Genomic DNA, 19,869 nt, shown 5'->3' on the forward strand with positions numbered 1-19,869 from the left:
AGTTGGGGTACATTAATGTTCATAAATATATTAAATATATTAATAAATATAGTTTTGCTCAGTAAGAGTTGGTTTCCCCGTGTTTCCCATTCACAATAAGCAGAAATCCAGATAAAACACCTTTAATAAATTTTAATTATGCAATAAAAGTGACTTGTTTTTATTCCCAAGAACACTGTCAAAGTAGCACTTATGGCAGTTAGTTGAAATCATGCTTCAACATGTTTGAACTGGCGGCACAGCGACTCCAGAATGTCCCTCCCTGCTTCTCGGTTGTCATGGTAACGACTGATCCACTTGTGAAGAAGTAGGTTGTAGTACCTAGGAGACATGGTTTTACGACATTAACGAGAGTCGAAAATAAATAAATAAATAGATAAATAAATATAAAAAGCAATCCGTTGTTGGAAGGCCTGTAGCCAGCAATTTAAGGTTGAGGGAGGAGATCTTTTACTGAAAAAGTGGACCTTTTACCAACAACCTACGTGTACCTAGATAAGTGTTTACCCAGAGGGGACCTAAACCCTAGAAAAGGGGCGGTTCATTCGACCCCCCCTCCCCCCGAACACCCCTGGCTACGGGTCTGGTATTCCTACAATGATATTTCATTGAATACTTGTGTCTCTCAACTTTTTACGGAATTAATGCATTACTTTTAGTATTATTTTGATGTAAGATTATATATAAAGTAAATCCGTTTGAGAAAATCGTTTTAATAAAAAAAAATACATATTATTAACGTTGAAGACTAATCTATTTTTAAAATTCTGATTTAAAAAGTCGTAGAGTAAAACTTTCTTGACCTTGGTTGTTCAAAGAATCGTAGGTATTTCCCGGTATCTGGACCAGGAAATATTCTTTCAAACTGTCCTTTTCTGTTGTCTTCGTCTATTGTCTCTATCAGCATCCGCACGTCATCTGCTGCCAGGTTGTCTAATATGGTTTGTTGTTGGGTCTTGTTAATATAAAGAAAAACCTTTCTTTCAATAGTTTAAAAAGCACAGATGAGTGCATAGTTTTTTTTACCCAAATTGTCGATCAACTTTTGAGACATACTGATATAAAGGTGTCCCTTTTCAGGGTACGGCGAGAATTTGGGAAGGTGGACAAGAGCAACCGTATTAGGAGTTCAAAAGGGTTACAGTGAGGTATGTCAATTATGTCCATTATAATTACAATAATAATAGTTGTTATAGTTTATAACACTTTTTTATAAACGAGTATCATCGCCGAATTAAAATCTCAATTTCTTCACTCCCCCCCCAACTCTACCCACCTCACTAAGATTTTGCGTGTAGTATTCATGCTTCTCCTGGGCCTCGGCGGACAGTGTCTGCACCCACAGCCTGTGGTCCATAGTAAGGTGTTTAGGAACGCTTGACTTTCTGAAATATAACCACTTACATGTGCTTCAAATGTGCGTTTGTGCAAATATCGACGGGTAAAGTGCAATTGTTTCTTGTAGATGTAACATGAATAGGCAAAGGAAACGATTGACTGTTAGAGGGTAGAACTTTACAAATTAAACATGACTGTTTAGATTTTAAATCGGGTGTTTACAAAGATTTATGTACGAGCTAGAGCGACAAGTCTACCTTTCCGGTCCCAACTGCGATCGAAACTCCCTGTTCCCCAGAAAGGGAACCTGTATACCAACAAGGTTCAGCACATCCTTTAACAACGGTACGTGTACCTTGGTGAAGTTACGACCCAAGCTGAAAGTTCATATGAAAGCAATTGGCTGCCGTCTGAGGCCTAGCAGAGAATGAACAATGCCAACATCAAGCACTGGAATTGTTTAATGGTTATTTCATAATACCAGGCGCTACAAAATTTATCAATAAAAACATTAAACTTCCAGTGGCGCCCCCTTTAATTGACAAGCCAGTCACTTCGCCAATAGTAAAAAAAATCCCTGTCAGCATCTGATTAATTGAAGTATCGCATTGCGTCATCACACTTACTCATGCGTATGATAAATCTAATCTAACGAAAAACATGCTTAAAATATGCTAAATATTATGATCAATAGGTGAAAGATATTCTTTAGGAGATGCTTATTCTGTAAAAAGAAGAAAAGAGATAATATTGAAACAGAAATCGTTAATGAATTTTCTCTCTTTTTTTTTTTTTTTTTTTTTTTTTTTTTTTTTTTTTTGCCCAAAAATGTCCAAAGATAAAAATCATAACACGTGGATACATTTTTAGAATGTTCACTTACTTAGGATAAACGTTGACCTCTAGCACCCACGGTTTAAGGTTAGCGTCCAGAAGAACGTCGAAGCCAAAGAGTTCATGGACGCTGTATCTGCTCTTTAGGTAGGACTTGACTGCTTTGCGCATGTCAGCCTCCCCGCTACAATATGTGATCAAACCATATCAATTATATACAGATATCTGACATTAAGTCTATACCAGTGCAATAGCCAAAGGCAATCACAAGTTCGAAATTCAGGCTTAATAGAACATTGACTTGCGGTGGGAACCATATCGGTTTGCAAAATGTTTGTATATACAAACCATCCATGGCTGCGCCACAGTGAAAAAACGCTTAAAATACCTCTCCAATTCCAAAACTGCATCTGGCATACAGTGTATATACCTTCTTGATGTACCCGTTTCGACTAGCTGAAAAGGTCAACATTTTAGACCAGATGCTTACCTTATGATTGTCTTAATAATTATATCTTTTATGTCCTCCCAAACTGGATTTCGATCTATTCCGTGGTGCCGTTTTAAATAAGCCCAAAACGTAGAATGGGACCTACAATGGAATTCATGGAGATTATGCTATGTCATGCTATGTCATGTCATACTACGTCATGTTGCGGCAAGTCATGCTGCGTCATGTTGTGATGCCATGCTATGCTATTCCATGTTATGCTATGTCATGCTTTGCTATGTTATGCTATGTCATGTTATGTTATATGTCATGTTATGCTATGGCATGTATGTCATGTTAAGCTATGCCATTTTATGTGATGTTATGATATGTGATTTCATATCATTTCATGTGATGTGAGATGTTGGTATAATAGCCACCCTTCGACTATAAAGGGGGCCCTTTTCGAATTATGTAAATTTTAAACATGTATTTAGAATAACATTTAAGTTCATTTTACCACTAACCGATGCAACATGGCCCGTTTATTTGAACATTGTCACGAAACTACTAGTAATTATAATGGAGGCATTGCTATTTCATTTGGAGTTATTCTTACCAAGTGTGTCCTTCTTGCATCTCACGATCGATGCGGAAACCCTTCTTCTCACTATTGACAAGAAAGTTTGTTAAATGTGCGAATTTATTGTTGACGTTCTTCATCGAAAACCTGAAATTGAAAAAGATTAACGTGATTGTGGAGATAATCTTTGCCAAAACTTCAATGTACAATACTGAAGATGATGATCGAAAACGCAACCGCCTTTAGACACCACGAGTTTTATGAGATGCTATAGATTCGGTAAAATGCTGATTATCGAGAACTGTTTTCAGCGAACTAAGAAAATCGGGTTAACACATGATCGACACGCTGGTTAATTAATTTTCATTTATTTCCAATGTGTGTGTGTGTGTGCTACCATTGGTTTCTTGGACATTATGTTGTAAAATATGGTGTGCGAAAATGGCTCTCCTTTTGTTGACAATCTCTCTTAGCTGCAGTTTCGACTACTAAAGAATTAAATTTTGTCGACAGTCGCTATTAGCTGTAGTTTCAACTACGAAACAATTAATTTGTGCAAAATTGACTCACTTTTCGGAGGCAAATCTAACTAGACCTTCTGGATATATGTATATCCGTAATGGGTCCACCGAAGTCACTTCCACGTAAATCCGCAAATCGAACTTGTACCCTTTGATGAGGAAAGGGTTGGGGACATACCTTGTGAAATTTAAAAAAAAAGTGCAATGCAACAAATTATTATCATAGTTTCACTAAACTTCAATACAGGGCACGAGCGTATTTGGGAACGAAGGAAAAACGTACTCGAGCAACAGCGATGACATAGATTTTAAAACGGATTACAGTTTACATTTGATGTTATATTTGGTCTGGACTGATAGTGAGAATAAGAATAATAAATAAATGATATCTTCAGATACCCATTCGTCATTAAAAACAGTAATCAATGCAGTTCAACAACACGCATGCAGGCACCATTGCCTAAATTGATCTACTGTTTATAGCAAACTACTTGCCTTTGTACGACAGCATTTCTGTACTTGTTGGCGTCTTGCCACTTTTGTGTCATATATATTCCCCTTGCTTTACTGTAACAATACTTAGAGCAAGGGGTGAAAATAAACATTGCGTTACATAATGGCTGATCAGCATGTTTCAGGCAAGAAAACAATGAATCAATATTTACTGATTCAAATTCCTCTTTTACAAAGGTCATGGCTTAAAAATTGCATCGTCGAACAATTTCATGTGCTAATTAATAATGAACATAGATTTATACGAAAGATATCCTGAAACTATAATTTCAAAATCCATACAACGTTTGTTAAAATTAAAAAGAAAGAAACATTATTCAAGGAAGATGACTGAAATGATACTGATTTCAATTGCATACTTAGCAGGTAACCTTCTCGTGGTCAGTTGATTTTGAAAAAAGGTTACAGTAAATCACTGTTAATGGATAAAAACAGGCACCGATTTCATCATTTACCGGTTTGACAATCCAGACATGGTCTTCAGTGCTGCTGTGTGAAAACTGTCGAAGCTGGTTGACGTCAGCAGGAAGAAGGAAGGTAGTTGGATAAAAGTCATATTCTTTTCCCCCGTGAATCAGCGCCATGGTTTGTAAATTCCGCGTCAGTCTGTCTTTGCATCCGATTGTCCAACTGTCCGGAATGAATCTGAACTGAAGGTAGATATACATCAATCGTAAAACATTCAATTCATTTACTTTATTCATTCAACCAAGAGTCAATATATCATGAAAATGAAATGGCTGTATTTGATCGGCAGTTACTGTCCACTTTTCCTGTCCTTATTCAAAGACGCTTGGGGGTTGTTATCAATCGAACTAAGCCTAAATCCCCTTTTTGCTGAAATCATACGTTTTTTTTTTCAGAGATATTTTGATTGCCAATTTCAATTGCAACAGGAAGATTGTATTCCCTAAATATTATTCATTTACCTTCTGTTGCGGAGAAACGTTTAGATATTTTTCCATTTCCTCAGATTTGATTGGTTCATGAAAATACAACGTCCATTTCTGAACATCTGGAACCATAAAACATACTTTATATACTACGAAGCACTTTCCTTACTTAATAATTACAGACAGATACAGAAACAATCACAGAAAATTATACAAGGTCAATTACGGACAGTTACAAGGGCAGTTACAGGGACAATTACAGAAAGTTACAGGAACAATGATAGTTACAGGAACAATAATAGACAGTTACAGCAACAATGATAGACAGTTACAGCAACAGTGATGGACGGCTATAGAACAAATACAGAAACAGGAACAGAATTCACATTCCGAAATCATTCATTTCTTAAATTTTCTTTAAAACAATACGAGAGATTTTGAAAGATGAGAATTTTAAATGTTATATGACATGGATGTTAATTCCATAAACGTGACTCACCTTTGGTAGGTGCGAAACCAACTGTGAGAGCCAGCTCTAAAGCAATATCGTTCCTCTTGCCATAAACCTTCAACAGGTCTCTTATCCGAGGATTCAACATATCAACTGAAGTCAAGGAATGTGATAGATAAAAAGAAGAAATGGAACGAACTTTGGTATGTTTTCCACAGGAGAAAAGACAGCAGCTACGGGTTTTATCTGTGAAATTTCTAATCTATTTTAATGTTGCCCTTTCTTTCCTTTCCCGATCACACAGAATCAACCCGTTTAACCCCCCCCCTCCCCCACAGCTACCAGAGAGCGCATTCAGAACAGCGGACTAACTGATCCGCGGATCAAATATGACCGACCCAATTGAATGCTTGTTGCAATAATCCCCGTAATCTATTCAGTGTCTAATTGGGAATTCAGCGCCAAGCTTTTTAGTGGTTCCCCATATTTGATCCGCAAAATAGTAAGTCCACTGTTGTGAATGTGCTCAAACTCTTTTCAATGGGAATTTTACGCATGTCAGTAAACAACCTCGACCAGCTTACCATCTTCATCCGGCAGCACGAAGTTGATGGTCGGTGGCACGTTTGAGAACAAGCTGGGAGTCAGGGCTGGATGCACGTAGTTTTTTTCTTCATCTGGATATTCCTCCGGGTGAAATGGAACCCTTCTCTTGGGACAACTCTCTGACGGTGTTTCCAGAGGTCCTGTGTCGCTTGAAGTAGGGTCAGTGATTGCTTGTTTCTGACAAACATCAATGTCCAGCCGATTTGGTTGGTGGCAATTGTCCGCTAGGAACAAATTATAAATTTAATGGTTAGTCTTAACAACATGAAGGCGCAGCTTCAAGCCTTGGGTCACATCTATTGCTTAGGTGCCATGTCACTTCCCAAGACGATAAAACTCTCCTTTTTTCAAAAAAATAACTCTCTGTTTAAAACTGAGTGCACTAGCATATCTTTTCTAAACAAAATGGGCGGGAATGCCCTGTGTCACAATTGTCAATTTTACGCATAAGCGCTTTTTTCCACAAAAACAATATTTTGTATTCATAATAATTACAGTGTTCACACTTCATTATTTTTCCGACATAAACAAAAATGTCTTGATATATGCAGCGAGGAGACATCATTATATCATCATCAATTATATTATTGAAAGTAAAGCAAGGTTTACTCACTTAACTCGATCTTATCTGCCGAAATCTGACGAAGAAATCCTATCGTACAAACAAGCAGAATCGTTCTGAAGGCCATCTTAAACTGATAAAGCAGTGTCTTGGTGTACATGTACATGTAGTAGTCTTTTTAATACTCTGCAACTGGGTGGATGTATGTTCATGGAAAAATATGCAGTGTTTTAAATGAATACCAGCAGTATACAAATTGGCCAAAGACGTTTATACAGATTTCATCATATGCAGCACCACATGCTTCTGTATATCGTGCAACAATGTATTCAGGTTTTAAGGCATTATTCATATCTTGTCATTTCAGGTGAAAGACAAGTCCTTCTTTAAATGCAAACATTCTGTTTCCTTCTATAATGCAAACTGTTTGTAGCTATAAGTTTGGGAACCCAGTTCAAACATGCTGAAGCATAGACTGGGTTCCCATACCTATATCGATCTAACAGGATCGCTCCATCTTCTAGCGGTTTCTCGCTATATTGCTTTCAGCTTCAGCTGCTTAGATGTCTGACACGCCTACTGAAGCTGCTAAACGATAATTAATTTTCCCCTAGCAGCTTCAGTAGGCGTGACAGACATCTAAGCCGCTTTAGTTGAAAGCAATTTTGCGAGAATCCCCTCAGTGATAGATCGATCTACATTTAGTACGATAGGGTCTGGGGATGGTCCAATATTTAACACTAACTGTAATAACTGCAACGATGACACTGCTCTTGGAAACAAAATAACAATTTAATCGCAAAATAATAATCTGAAGTCCCTCCCCCCCCCCCCCCCCCCCACCACCACCACCACCACCACCACCACTGTGAGCGGTATTGTATAATGATGTGACCTCCAAGTAACTGACGTTAGCCTTAATGTAGAAACTGTAAAGTTGTGGATTTAGAATTGTTTTGTTGCATTGACGTTAATAAAAGTAAGCTGTTGCTACACTGCTACATCAAAGGCACACCGTGGGCTGAGAAACTGATCCGTGTTCAAGCTTAGTATTAAAACTTTAAGTAACAATCATCACAATTTATTTTTACTGTAACACTAGCACTTTCTCGATACATGACTGCTTTGAGCTACGCCATAGAATCGTTCATTTTAGTCCTTAAATGAACGCCTGTAAGTGTTTGGTACTCCTTACCGGATATAATTATCAAAGCAACTTAAAGGCACTGACATAAGAAAAATATTTATTTTGCTTTATCAAAAGTAAAAAAAAAACGCATATACAACTGTGAAATATCAGGATGTTGAAACTATCACATTGCTTTACTTCAAATTAGCTGTCCCCGTTTTAACTCAAGCTCCCTCATAGCGTGGTACCATGGTTCTTATGTTGCTAGAACGATGCTGCAGTACCCTTTACCAAGGCGATTGATTTTCACAAGATATTCACAGGTACACACACTGGACAATAGAAGTGTCACCCCCTAACTCAGAGTAATAAAAGTAAGCAGATCTTGGGTACTTATAATGCCTGGTCTACTTATAATGTGACTATTGAGTATAAAACCACTATACCATGGAATTGTATTGTTGGTCTTGTACATGTACAGCAAATGTTATTCCTGTCTTCCTCCAATATGGCAAGATACAGGCAATTATCTAACGGTTATAGGTGCAAGTTATTAACCTGAAGAGGCGGAATATAAGCAATGTCAGAATATCGATACAATTGAATTGTTCAGTCAGAACCGTGCAGAGGGTCTGGTTTCGGTATAGAAACATTGGGTCAAGAGACAAATTGCCTCTGATGGGTCGTCCAAGAAAAACTACTGGCCGTGAAGACCGACAACTGATTTTGATGTCCAGCTTGTCAAAGTTCGACACTGTTTGTCAGTTGACAACACAGTGGAACTATTTCACACATAAGAATGTGTCTGTGAAAATTGCTAGGCGTCGGTTACATGCTCATAGAGTTTACAGCAGGGTAGCAAGACTGAAACCTCTTATATCGTTACAAAACAGGAAACGTAGAGTTAACTAGGGTCAACAGGATCTGGAACTGGACAGTCCATGACAATTGGACCTATATTTTTTTTTTCTGATGAGTGTCGCTTTGGTCTGACCTCTGATGACAGACGGGTACGATGCTGGCGAACTGCTGGTAAAGCATTTGAACCACATGCACTGAATTTTCGAACCCGGAGCAGCATATTCATCATGGTGTGGGGCTGCATCAGCATCCATGGTGTGGGCGAATTGATAGTGGTTGATGGAAACATGAATCACTAGAAATGTATCGATGTTTTGGAGTCAGGCTTGCTACCATCTATAACTAACATGTTTGGTGACAGGAATTATCCATTTGTTCACCAGGATGACAATGCCCCTTGTCACAAGCCCAGAGCATTTGATGATTGGTTTGACCAACAGGACATTCGCACGGTGATGTGGCCTGCCCAGAGTCCGGATGCAAACATAATAGAAAATGTGTGAAATGATATGTCAAAACTTTTGACAAATGCCCGTCTAACCAGCAGAGAAACTCTGTTGTTTTCAGTGTTTCATGCTTTGGCCAGCATAAGCCCTGAACGCATCAGACAATTATATGAATCCTTGCCTCGTAGACTGGCACCTATTATAAGGTCACGTGGCTATGCCACTAAGTACTAATTTTGGACTTGAACTGCATATTTTGGTAGAATGTATATTTTGTTCTCATTTTGTGATTTTTTTGTGAAAGTTGATGTTAATAAAATGATACCAGGAGCATATCATTCCATAATCATTTATCTCCCCCATAGTATTGGTCCAGTAGGGGTGACACTTCTATTGTCCAGCGTGTGTATATCTTTACATAAATAGACAGCCATTCTGGCTTTTTTAAATTTTGCCTGCAATATCTGCCAGAGGGTAATGCAGTAGTACAGTTGACTCGTTTTGCACTTTTGGAATGCTTAAAAATTGAAGCACGTACCTCCTTAAATAGTAGACCGTGTTTTAATAGATAACGAAAAAAAAGACTTATGTATGTTCGTGTTGGTGTGTGTAGGCCTATAATGTACCACACAAGTTCTACTAGTACTACTTCTATGAGTGTACATGCATCTGTTGCGCAGTTTTATGTTAGTATGTTTACGATTATATATGTATTTATGTATGAATACTTTTATGAATAATGATAATAATGATATGTTGTTTAATTATATATCATTGGTCGTATATTTGTAAAGGGGTACGTGGGATATAACACACTGTCACCCGGGGCGATGTTATTTGACATATACACACCGACAGCAAGTACTCGCATTTTACCGAGCCCCCCCCCCCCCCCCCCCCCCCTTAAGCCGACTACTTTAAGGAGCACCGGTATATCAGCAGGGTCAAATAACATCTCTCGCTCTGTATAAGTAACTTACAGTGTCTCACACGGTGGGTACAACATTCACAATAGGCATAAATCCCAATAAAACAACTTTAACAAAGTTTAATTTTGCAATAAAAGTGACTTGTTTTTTATTCCCAAGAACACTGTCAACGTAGCACTTCTGACATATAAGTTTAAATCATGCTTCAACATGTTTGAACTGGCGGCACAGCGACTCCAGAATGTCCCTCCCTGCCTTTTGGTTGTCATGGAAACGGCTGATCCATTGGTGAAGAAGTAGGTTGTAGTACCTAGGAGACATCATTTTACGACATTAACGAGAGTCGAAAATAAATAAATAAATAAATAAATAAATAAATAAATAAATATAAAAAGCAATCCGTTGTTGGAAGGCCTGTAGCCAGCAATTTAAGGTTGAGGGAGGAGATCTTTTACTGAAAAAGTGGACCTTTTACCAACAACCTACATGTACCTAGATAAGTGTTTACCCAGAGGGGACCTAAACCCTAGAAAAGGGGCGGTTCATTCGACCCCCCCTCCCCCCGAACACCCCTGGCTACGGGTCTGGTATTCCTACAATGATATTTCATTGAATACTTGTGTCTCTCAACTTTTTACGGAATTAATGCATTACTTTTAGTATTATTTTGATGTAAGATTATATATAAAGTAAATCCGTTTGAGAAAATCGTTTTAATAAAAAAGTACATATTATTGACGTTGAAGACTAATCTATTTTTAAAATTCTGATTTAAAAAGCCGTAGAGTAAAACTTTCTTGACCTTGGTTGTTCAAAGAATCGTAGGTATTTCCCGGTATCTGGACCAGGAAATATTCTTTCAAACTGTCCTTTTCTGTTGTCTTCGTCTATTGTCTCTATCAGCATCCGCACGTCATCTGCTGCCAGGTTGTCTAATATGGTTTGTTGTTGGGTCTTGTTAATATAAAGAAAAACCTTTCTTTCAATAGTTTAAAAAGCACAGATGAGTGCATAGTTTTTTTTTACCCAAATTGTCGATCAACTATCGAGACATACTGATATAAAGGTGTCCCTTTTCAGGGTACGGCGAGAATTTGGGAAGGTGGACAAGAGCAACCGTATTAGGAGTTCAAAAGGGTTACAGTGAGGTATGTCAATTATGTCCATTATAATTACAATAATAATAGTTGTTATAGTTTATAACACTTTTTTATAAACGAGTATCATCGCCGAATTAAAATCTCAATTTCTTCACTCCCCCCCCCCCAACTCTACCCACCTCACTAAGATTTTGCGTGTAGTATTCATGCTTCTCCTGGGCCTCGGCGGACAGTGTCTGCACCCACAGCCTGTGGTCCATAGTAAGGTGTTTAGGAACGCTTGACTTTCTGAAATATAACCACTTACATGTGCTTCAAATGTGCGTTTGTGCAAATATCGACGGGTAAAGTGCAATTGTTTCTTGTAGATGTAACATGAATAGGCAAAGGAAACGATTGACTGTTAGAGGGTAGAACTTTACAAATTAAACATGACTTTTTAGATTTTAAATCGGGTGTTTACAAAGATTTATGTACGAGCTAGAACGACAAGTCTACCTTTCCGGTCCCAACTGCGATCGAAACTCCCTGTTCCCAACAAAGGGAATCTGTATACCAGCAAGGTTCAGCACATCCTTTAACAACGGTACGTGCACCTTGGTAAAGTTACGGCCCATACTGAAAGTTGATATGATAGCAATTGACTGCCGTCTGAGGCCTATCAGAGAATGAACAATGCCAACATCAAGCACTGGAATTGTTTTAATGGTCATTTCACAATACTAGGCGCTAATAAATTGATCAATAAAAACATTAACCTTCCAGAGGAACCCCCTTAAATTGACAAGCCAGGCACTTCGCTAATAGAAGAAAAAAGATCGCAGTCAGCATCTGGTTAATTAAAGCATAGCATTGCATTATCACACTTACACATGATTAATCAAATGTAATTACTGAAGAACGTGCTCAAAATATGGTAAATATTATGATCAACAGTCATAGCTATAAGATATTCTATAGGAGATGCTTATTTTGTAAAAAAAAAAAAAAAAAAGAGAGAGATTATTGAAACAGAAATCGCCAACGTTTTTTCCTTGTTTTTTTGGCCCAAAGATGTCCCAAGATAGAAACCATAACATGTGGATTTATTTATAGAATTTAAACTTACAAAGGAGACACGTTGACCTCAAGCACCCACAGTTTGAGGTTAGCGTCCAAAAGAACGTCGAAGCCAAAGAGTTCATGAACGCTGTATCTGCTCTTTAGGTAGGACTTGGCTGCCTTGCGCATGTCAGCCTCTCCGCTACGATATGTGATCAAACCATATCAATCATATATAGATATGTGATATCAAGACTATACGTGCATGTATAAGATAACTAAGCGAACCGCTATGATAACCAAATACATAAACAAGCCACAGATTCAGGCTATACACAGAAAGTTAACCTGCTGCAAAAATCATATCAGTTTGCAAAATGTCAGAAGATTAAACTTACTGTCAGCAGGTCATGCATGGCTGCGCAACAGTTTAAAACGTGCCAAAGTGTTTCCGTCAAACCAATATATCAATTTTTTTTAGATATTTGAAATATCTTTCCAACCCCTCGGACTGCATCAAGCATACAGTATATATTCCTTCTTTGAGTACCCGTTTTGAAAGCAACGGTCAATGTTTTAGGCTAGATGTTTACCTTATGGTAGTCTTGATAATTATATCTTTTATGTCCTCCCAAACCGGTTTTCGATCTATTCCGTGGTGCCGTTTTAAATATGCCCAAAACGAAGAATGCGACCTGCAATGGAATTCATGGAGACCCAGCTTTGTCATATAATGTCATGGTGTGGCACGCCATGCTATGTCATGCTATGTCATGTTGTATCGTGCCATATTATATCGTACTTTGCTATGTCATGCTATGTCACGTTATGCTATGTGATGCCCTGTTATGTTATGTTACGCTTGTCATGATACGTTATTTCATGTTATGTCATTTTAGGATATGTTATCTTATTCTATGTTACGTTATGCTATGGCATGTTTTATCATGTTAAGGTATACCATGTTATGTGCTTTTATGTGATGGAAGATGTTTTATCATTTCATATGATGTAAGATGTTTTTATGATAGACATCCTTCGACCATAAAGGGCCCCCTTAATTATGTACATTTTAAACATGTATTGAGAACATGTATTGCAACATTGCCGTTTATTTAAACGTTGTCACAAAGCTACTTATAATGGAGGCATTGTCATTTCATTTGAAGTTATTCTTACCAAGTGTGTCCTTCTTGCATCTCATGATCGATACGGAAACCCTTCTTCTTACTATTGACAGCAAAGTTTGTTAAATGTGCGAATTTATTATAGACGTTTTTCATGGAAAACCTGAAATCGAAAAAGTTTAACGTGATTGTGGAGATACCCTATGCCAAAACTTCAGTGTAAATTAAGAAAGATTATTTATTACCAGAAAAGCAACCGCCTTCAGCCACCAAGAGTTTCATGAAATGTTATAGATTCGGTAAAGTGCTGATTATCGATGTTTGTTAACATCGAACTTAGAAAACCGGGTAAACACATGATTGACACCCTGGTGGGTTAATTAATTTTCATTTATTAACCAGTGTGTGTGTGTGTGTGTGTGTGTGTGTGTGTGTGTGTTTGCTACCATTTGTTTCTTGGACTTTATGTTGTAAAATATGGTGTGGGAAAATGGCTCTCCTTTTGTTGACAATCTCTCTTAGCTGCAGTTTCGACTACTAAAGAATTAAATTATACAAAATATACTCACTTTTCGGAGGCAAATCTAACTAGACCTTCTGGATATAGGTATATCCGTAATGGGTCCACCGAAGTCACTTCCACGTAAATCCGCAAATCGAACTTGTACCCTTTGATGAGGAAAGGGTTCGGGACATACCTTGTGAAATTTCGAAAAAGTGCAATGCAACAAATCATGTTAATAGATTCTCTTAACTCCAATACAGAACACGAGCGTATCTGGGAACCGGGAAAAACACTCGAGCAACAGCGATAACATAGAATTAAAAAACGGATTAAAGTGTACATTTGATGCTTTGATTTGATCTGGAATGATAGTGAGAATTAGAATAATAAAAAATTATCTCTTCAGATACTTATTTGTCATAAAAAGAGAAATCAATGCAGTTCGACAATACACAGGCACCATATATGTCTCAATAGTTTTAGTGCTTATAGCAAACTACTTGCCTTTGTACGACAGCATTTCGGAACCTGTTGGCGTCTTGCCACTTTCGTGTCATATATATTCCAACTGCTTTACTGTAACAGTACTTAGAGCAAGGAGTGAAATGTACGTTACAATACATGATGGCAGTGCAGCATGTTTCATTCAATTAAACAATGAATCAATCAATATTTATTATCGATTCAATTGCCTATTTTACAAAGTCCATTGCAGAAGAATTTCATCGTGGAACAATTGCATGTGCTAACTTATAATCCATTTATAGGAAAGATATGCTGTAATGATAATTTAGAAATCTACAGAAAATGTGTTAAAAGATAAAAGAAAGAAACATTACACAAAGATTAAGGCTCAAATGATACCAACTTCAATTAGCAGGCAGCCTTTCGGTGGTCAGTAGATTTTTAAAAAGTCGATAGAGATAATTTAAACAAATATTTATAGTGCATTTATAGTGCACTGGTTTAATCAGTATAATTGGATCAAATAACAGGCGCCGATTTCAACATTTACCGGTTTGACAATCCAGACATGGTCTTCAATGCTGCTGGGTAAAAACTGTCGAAGCTGGTTGACGTCAGTTGGAAGAAGGAAAGTAGATGGATAAAAGCCGTATTCCTTTTTTCCGTGAATCAGCGCCATGTTTTGCAAATTCCGCGTCAGTCTGTCTTTGCATCCAATTGTCCAGCTGTCCGGAATGAATGAGAACTGAAAGAAAACTTCCACTAATTGTAAAACATCCAATTCATTCACTTTATTCATTCTACAAAGAGTTAAATCGACAAAATGTATATCATGAAAATGAAATAAATTAATGGCTGTATTTGATCGGCTTTTACTGTCAACTTAGCCTGTCGATATTCAAGAATGATAAGGGGTTGGTGCCAATCGAACTAAACTCAATTCCCCTTTTTTTTCTGAAATCATATGGGCTTTTTTTCAGAGATATTTTGATGGTCCATTTCAATTGCAACAGGAAGATTGTATCCCCTAAATATCATTCATTTACCTTCTGCTGTGGTGAGATGTTCAGATAAGATTCCATTTCCCTAGGTTTGAATGATTTATGAAAATACAACGTCCATTTCTGAACATCTGGAACCATAAAACATACTTTATATACTACAAAACACTTTCCTTACTTAACCATTGCAGACAGATACAGAAACAGAATGCACGTTTCAATTTGATTTTTTTTCACAGTAAGATGCACTGCTAAGGTAATACGGAACATTTGTTTTTTTGAAATTGCTCAGATTGGAAAAGATGAGAATTTTCAATTTTGGTATGTTACCTGGATGCTAATTTCATAAAATTGACTCACCTTTTGTAGGTGCGAAACCAACTTTAAAAGCCAGCTCTAAAGCAATATCGCTCCCTTTGTGATAAATAGTCAATAGGCTTCTTATCCGAGGACTCAACATACCAACTGAAGGCAAGGAATGTGACATATAAAAAGAACATATAGAACGAAGTTCAGTTTGGTTCTTCTGTAATGCACTGTAGGTTTTTGTATATATTGTATTGTACGTTCTACAATATTACATTGATATTTCAGTGACTGTGCACCTGCGAGTGTGTATGCATTGTATTAAGTCACACAACTATACTGATGCAGTGTATCATATTGTTTTTGTAACGTAATGTGCTTTCTGATTCTGTGATGTCTTTGTATGTTTGTATATATTGTAATAGCATGTATTGTATTGTATTGCTTAATAAAAAAATGTATTGTATTGTATTGTATTGCTTAATAAAAAAAAGGTTTGGTATGTTTTGCGAGGAAGAAAAGACAACAAGTACGGATGCTGTCCATGAAATTTCTAATCTTTTTTAATGTTAACCTTGGTTTTCCTTCCTGACCACACAGAATCAACCCGTTTTACCCCCCCCCCCTCCCCCACAGTTACCAAAGAGCGCATTCAGCATAGCGGACTAACAGATCCGCGGATCAAATATGACCGACCCACTTGAATGTTTGTTGCATTAATCCCCGTGGTTAATCTATTCAATGTCTAATTGAGAATTACGTGCCAAGCTTTTTAATGGTTCCCCATATTTGATCCGCGGACAAGTAAATCCACTGTTGTGAATGTGCTCAAACTCTTTTCGATGGGAATTTTACGTATAGCAGTAAACAACCTCGACCAGCTCACCATCTTCATCCGGCAGCACGAAGTTGATGGTCGGTGGCACGTTTGAGAACAGGCTGGGAGTCAGGGCTGGATGCACGTGGTGTTTTTCTTTACCTTGAGACCCCTCAGGCTGTACTCGAACCGTGGTCCTGGGACAACTCTCTGATGGTGTTTCCCGGGTTCCTGTGCCGCCTGGAGTAGTTCCAGTGATTGCTTGTTTCTCACAAACATCATTATCCGGCCCATTTAGTTGGTGGAAATTGTATGCTATGATCAAATTATAAATTTAATGGTTAGTCTTAACAACATGAAGGTGCAGCTTTAAGCCCTTAGGTGGGGGGAAGGTGGGCGTCCGCTCTGGGTCGCTTCTATTGCTTTAGGCACTATGTCACTTCCCAAGACGATAAAAAACTCTCTTTTCAAGACTGAGTGCACTGTCTTAACTTTTCTAAATAAAGTGGGGAGGGAATACCCTGTATCACAATTGTCATTTTTAAGCATAAGATCTTTTTTTCCCCAAAACAATATTTTGTATTTCCGATATGGAAAACAAAATGTCTTAATATTGGCAGCGAAGAGACATCATATTATCATCATCAATTATATTATTGAAAATAAAGCGAGGTTTAATATACTCACTTAAATCGATCTTGTCTGCCGAAATCTGACGAAGAAATCCTATCGTACAAACAAGCAGAATCGTTCTGAAGGCCATCTTAAACTGATAAAGCAGCGTCTTGGCGTAGTAGCCTTTTTTAACACTCTGCAACTGGGTGGATGTATGTTCATGGAAAAATATGCAGTGATTTAGAAGAATACCAGCAGTATTCAAATTGATTATAGACGTTTATACAGAATTCATCATATGCAGAACCATATGCTTCTGTATATCATGCAATAATGTATTCAGGTTTTAAGGCATTATTCATATCTTTTCAGGTGAGAGACAGGTTAGGAGGAATCGACGGGGCTATCCCATTTGTCCTTCTTTTAATGCAAACATTCTGTTATCAAGTTTCTTTCAATAATGCAAACTGTTGGTAGCTATAAGTTTGGGAACCCAGTTCAAACATGCTGAAGCATAGACTGGGTTCCCATTCCTAGATCGATCTACAGCATCGCTCCATCTTCTAGCGGTTTCTCGCTAAATTGTTTTCAGCTTAAGCCGCTTAGATGTCTGGCACGCCTACTGAAGCTGGTAATCGATAATTAATTACCCCCTAGCAGCTTCAGTAGGCGTGACAGTCATCTAAGCCGCTTTAGTTGAAAGCAATTTAACGAGAATCTCCTCGGTGATAGATCGATCCACAGTTAGTACGATAGGGTCTGGGAATGGTCCTAAAATTTACGCTAACTGTAATAACTGCAACGATGACATTGCTCCTGGGAACAAAATAACAATGTAATCACAAAATAAAAATCTGAAGTTTTACCCCACTGTGTGAAGTATTGTATAATGATGTGACCTCCAAGTAACTGGTGTTAGCCTTGATGTAGAAACCATAAAGCTATGGAATTAGAATTGTATTGTTGCATTGGCGTTAATAAAAAGTAAGGGGTTGCTACACTGCTACATCTAAGGCACACCACGGGCTGAGAAACTGCTGCACTGCCATCATGTATCGTAACGTACATTTCACTCCTTGCTTAAAAAGTAAAAAAAAAAATAACGCATATACAACTGTAAAATATTAGGATGTAGAAACTGTCACATTGCCATACTTCAAATGAGCTGCCCCCGTTTTAACTCAAGCTCCCTCATAGCGTGGTACCATGGTTCTTATGTTGCTAGAACGATGCTGCAGTACCCTTTACCAAGGCGATAGATTGATTTTCACAAGATATTCACAGGTATATCTTTAGATAAATAGAAAGTCATTCTGGCTTTTTGAAATTTTGCCTGCAATATCTGCCACCCTGGTAGAGGGTAATGCAGAAGTACAGTTGACTCGTTTTGCACTTTTGGAATGCTTAAAAATTGAAGCACGTACCTCCTTAAAAAGTAGACCGTGTTTTAATAAATAACGAAAAAAAAGACTCATGTATGTTCGTGTTGGTGTGTTTAGGGCTATAGTGTACCACACAAGTACTACAACTTCTATGAGTGTACATGCATCTGTTGCGCAGTTTTATGTTAGTATGTTTTCGATTATGTCTTTATGTATGAATAATTTTGTAATATAATGATATGTTGTTTAATTACATATCATTGGTCGTATATTTGCAAAGGGGTACGTGGGATATAACACACTGTCACCCGGGGCGATGTTATTTGACATACTGACCGACAGCAAGTACTCGCATTTCACCGAGCTCCCCTCCCCCCCCCCCCCCTTAAGCCGACTACCGGTATATCACCAGGGCCAAATAACATCTCTCGCTATGAATAAGTAACTTACAGTGTCTCACACGGTTGGCACAACATTCACGATACGCATAAATCCCAATAAAGCAACTTTAACAAAGTTTAAGTTTGCAATAAAAGTGACTTGCTTTTATTCCCAAGAACACTGTCATAGTAGCACTTATGGCAGTTAGTTGAAATCATGCTTCAACATGTTTGAACTGGCGGCACAGCGACTCCAGAATGTCCCTCCCTGCCTCTTGGTTGTCATGGTAACGGCTGATCCACTGGTGAAGAAGTAGGTTGTAGTACCTAGGAGACATCATTTTACGACATTAACGAGAGTCGAAAATAAATAAATAAATAAATAAATATAAAAAGTATTCCGTTGTTGGTAGGCCTGTAGCCAGCAATTTAAAAGGTTGAGGGAGGAGATCTTTTACTGAAAAAGTGGACCTTTTACCAACAACCTACGTGTACCTGGATAAGTGTTTACCCAGAGGGGACCTAAACCCTAGAAAAGGGGTGGTTCATTCGACTCCCCCCCCCCCCCGCCCCCGAAAACCCCTGGCTACTGGTCTTGTATTCCTACAATGATATTTCATTGAATACTTGTGTCTCTCAACTTTTTACGGAATTAATGCATCACTTTTAGTATTATTTTGATGTAAGATTATATATAAAGTAAATCCGTTTGAGAAAATCGTTTTAATAAAAAAAAAATACATATAATTGACGTTGAAGACTAATCTATTTTTAAAATTCTGATTTAAAAAAGTCGAAGAATAAAACTTTCTTGACCTTGGTTGTTCAAAGAATCGTAGGTATTTCCCGGTATCTGGACCAGGAAATATTCTTTCAAACTGTCCTTTTCTGTTGTCTTCGTCTATTGTTTCTATCAGCATCCGCGCGTCATCTGCTGTCAGATTGTCTAATATGGTTTGTTGTTGGGTCTTGTGAATATAAAGAAAAACCTTTCTTTCACTAGTTTAAAAAGCACAGATGAGTGCATAGTTTTT

General features: G+C 37.8%; 4 protein-coding genes and 1 long non-coding RNA gene across 5 annotated transcripts; all 5 read right to left on the reverse strand.

The window, feature by feature from the left end:
- Positions 1-209: 209 nt before the first annotated feature.
- On the reverse strand, positions 210-4,254 carry LOC106157793 (tubulin monoglutamylase TTLL4-like). The gene is made up of 8 exons (XM_013533540.2): positions 4,202-4,254; positions 3,756-3,884; positions 3,222-3,332; positions 2,222-2,356; positions 1,596-1,715; positions 1,277-1,385; positions 804-955; positions 210-321 (listed from the first exon to the last, which is right to left on the reverse strand). The coding sequence occupies exons 1-8, from the start codon at positions 4,252-4,254 to the stop codon at positions 210-212; spliced, it is 921 nt and encodes a 306-aa protein (XP_013388994.2).
- A 324-nt stretch (positions 4,255-4,578) lies between these two features.
- LOC147760634 (tubulin polyglutamylase ttll-4-like) lies at positions 4,579-5,871 on the reverse strand. Its single transcript, XM_087017083.1, has 3 exons — positions 5,612-5,871; positions 5,149-5,234; positions 4,579-4,869 (listed from the first exon to the last, which is right to left on the reverse strand). The coding sequence occupies exons 1-3, from the start codon at positions 5,709-5,711 to the stop codon at positions 4,579-4,581; spliced, it is 477 nt and encodes a 158-aa protein (XP_086873209.1). The 5' UTR covers positions 5,712-5,871.
- Positions 5,872-6,121: 250 nt separating this feature from the next.
- LOC147760635 (uncharacterized) lies at positions 6,122-6,882 on the reverse strand. Its single transcript, XM_087017084.1, has 2 exons — positions 6,783-6,882; positions 6,122-6,393 (listed from the first exon to the last, which is right to left on the reverse strand). Exons 1-2 carry the CDS (start codon positions 6,856-6,858, stop codon positions 6,122-6,124), a joined length of 348 nt encoding a protein of 115 aa, XP_086873210.1. The 5' UTR covers positions 6,859-6,882.
- Positions 6,883-10,129: 3,247 nt separating this feature from the next.
- On the reverse strand, positions 10,130-14,092 carry LOC106176037 (tubulin monoglutamylase TTLL4-like). Its single transcript, XM_087018537.1, has 8 exons — positions 13,934-14,092; positions 13,417-13,527; positions 12,831-12,932; positions 12,305-12,439; positions 11,695-11,814; positions 11,376-11,484; positions 10,899-11,050; positions 10,130-10,406 (listed from the first exon to the last, which is right to left on the reverse strand). The coding sequence occupies exons 2-8, from the start codon at positions 13,518-13,520 to the stop codon at positions 10,295-10,297; spliced, it is 834 nt and encodes a 277-aa protein (XP_086874663.1). The 5' UTR covers positions 13,521-13,527; positions 13,934-14,092; the 3' UTR covers positions 10,130-10,294.
- Positions 14,093-14,255: 163 nt separating this feature from the next.
- Positions 14,256-15,468, reverse strand: LOC106176038 (uncharacterized). The gene is made up of 3 exons (XR_015335409.1): positions 15,381-15,468; positions 14,885-15,079; positions 14,256-14,456 (listed from the first exon to the last, which is right to left on the reverse strand). It is a non-coding gene; the product is annotated as an uncharacterized LOC106176038 (long non-coding RNA).
- Positions 15,469-19,869: the final 4,401 nt, after the last annotated feature.

Source organism: Lingula anatina, chromosome 7, assembly GCF_051362555.1.
Source record: "Lingula anatina isolate TDL-2025a chromosome 7, LinAna3.0, whole genome shotgun sequence".
In the NCBI taxonomy this organism is placed as follows: Eukaryota; Metazoa; Brachiopoda; class Lingulata; order Lingulida; family Lingulidae; genus Lingula; species Lingula anatina.

What these genes read in the sequence shown, in the direction of transcription:
- LOC106157793 (XM_013533540.2), bottom strand. Translation starts at nt 4,254, where the DNA reads ATGACACAAAAGTGGCAAGACGCCAACAAGTACAGAAATGCTGTCGTA. An exon ending in GAGGTCAACGTTTATCCTAA is followed by an intron (nt 1,716 to 2,221) that starts GTAAGTGAACAT and finishes ATGAACTTTCAG; the next exon opens with CTTGGGTCGTAACTTCACCA. An exon ending in CGATTCTTTGAACAACCAAG is followed by an intron (nt 322 to 803) that starts GTCAAGAAAGTT and finishes CATGTCTCCTAG; the next exon opens with GTACTACAACCTACTTCTTC.
- LOC147760634 (XM_087017083.1), bottom strand. Translation starts at nt 5,711, where the DNA reads ATGTTGAATCCTCGGATAAGAGACCTGTTGAAGGTTTATGGCAAGAGG. An exon ending in TGGTTTCGCACCTACCAAAG is followed by an intron (nt 5,235 to 5,611) that starts GTGAGTCACGTT and finishes TTATGGTTCCAG; the next exon opens with ATGTTCAGAAATGGACGTTG. An exon ending in ACGTTTCTCCGCAACAGAAG is followed by an intron (nt 4,870 to 5,148) that starts GTAAATGAATAA and finishes ATCTACCTTCAG; the next exon opens with TTCAGATTCATTCCGGACAG.
- LOC147760635 (XM_087017084.1), bottom strand. Translation starts at nt 6,858, where the DNA reads ATGGCCTTCAGAACGATTCTGCTTGTTTGTACGATAGGATTTCTTCGT. An exon ending in GGCAGATAAGATCGAGTTAA is followed by an intron (nt 6,394 to 6,782) that starts GTGAGTAAACCT and finishes ATTTGTTCCTAG; the next exon opens with CGGACAATTGCCACCAACCA.
- LOC106176037 (XM_087018537.1), bottom strand. Translation starts at nt 13,520, where the DNA reads ATGAAAAACGTCTATAATAAATTCGCACATTTAACAAACTTTGCTGTC. An exon ending in TCGCAGTTGGGACCGGAAAG is followed by an intron (nt 11,485 to 11,694) that starts GTAGACTTGTCG and finishes GTTATATTTCAG; the next exon opens with AAAGTCAAGCGTTCCTAAAC. An exon ending in ACACGCAAAATCTTAGTGAG is followed by an intron (nt 11,051 to 11,375) that starts GTGGGTAGAGTT and finishes TATATTAACAAG; the next exon opens with ACCCAACAACAAACCATATT.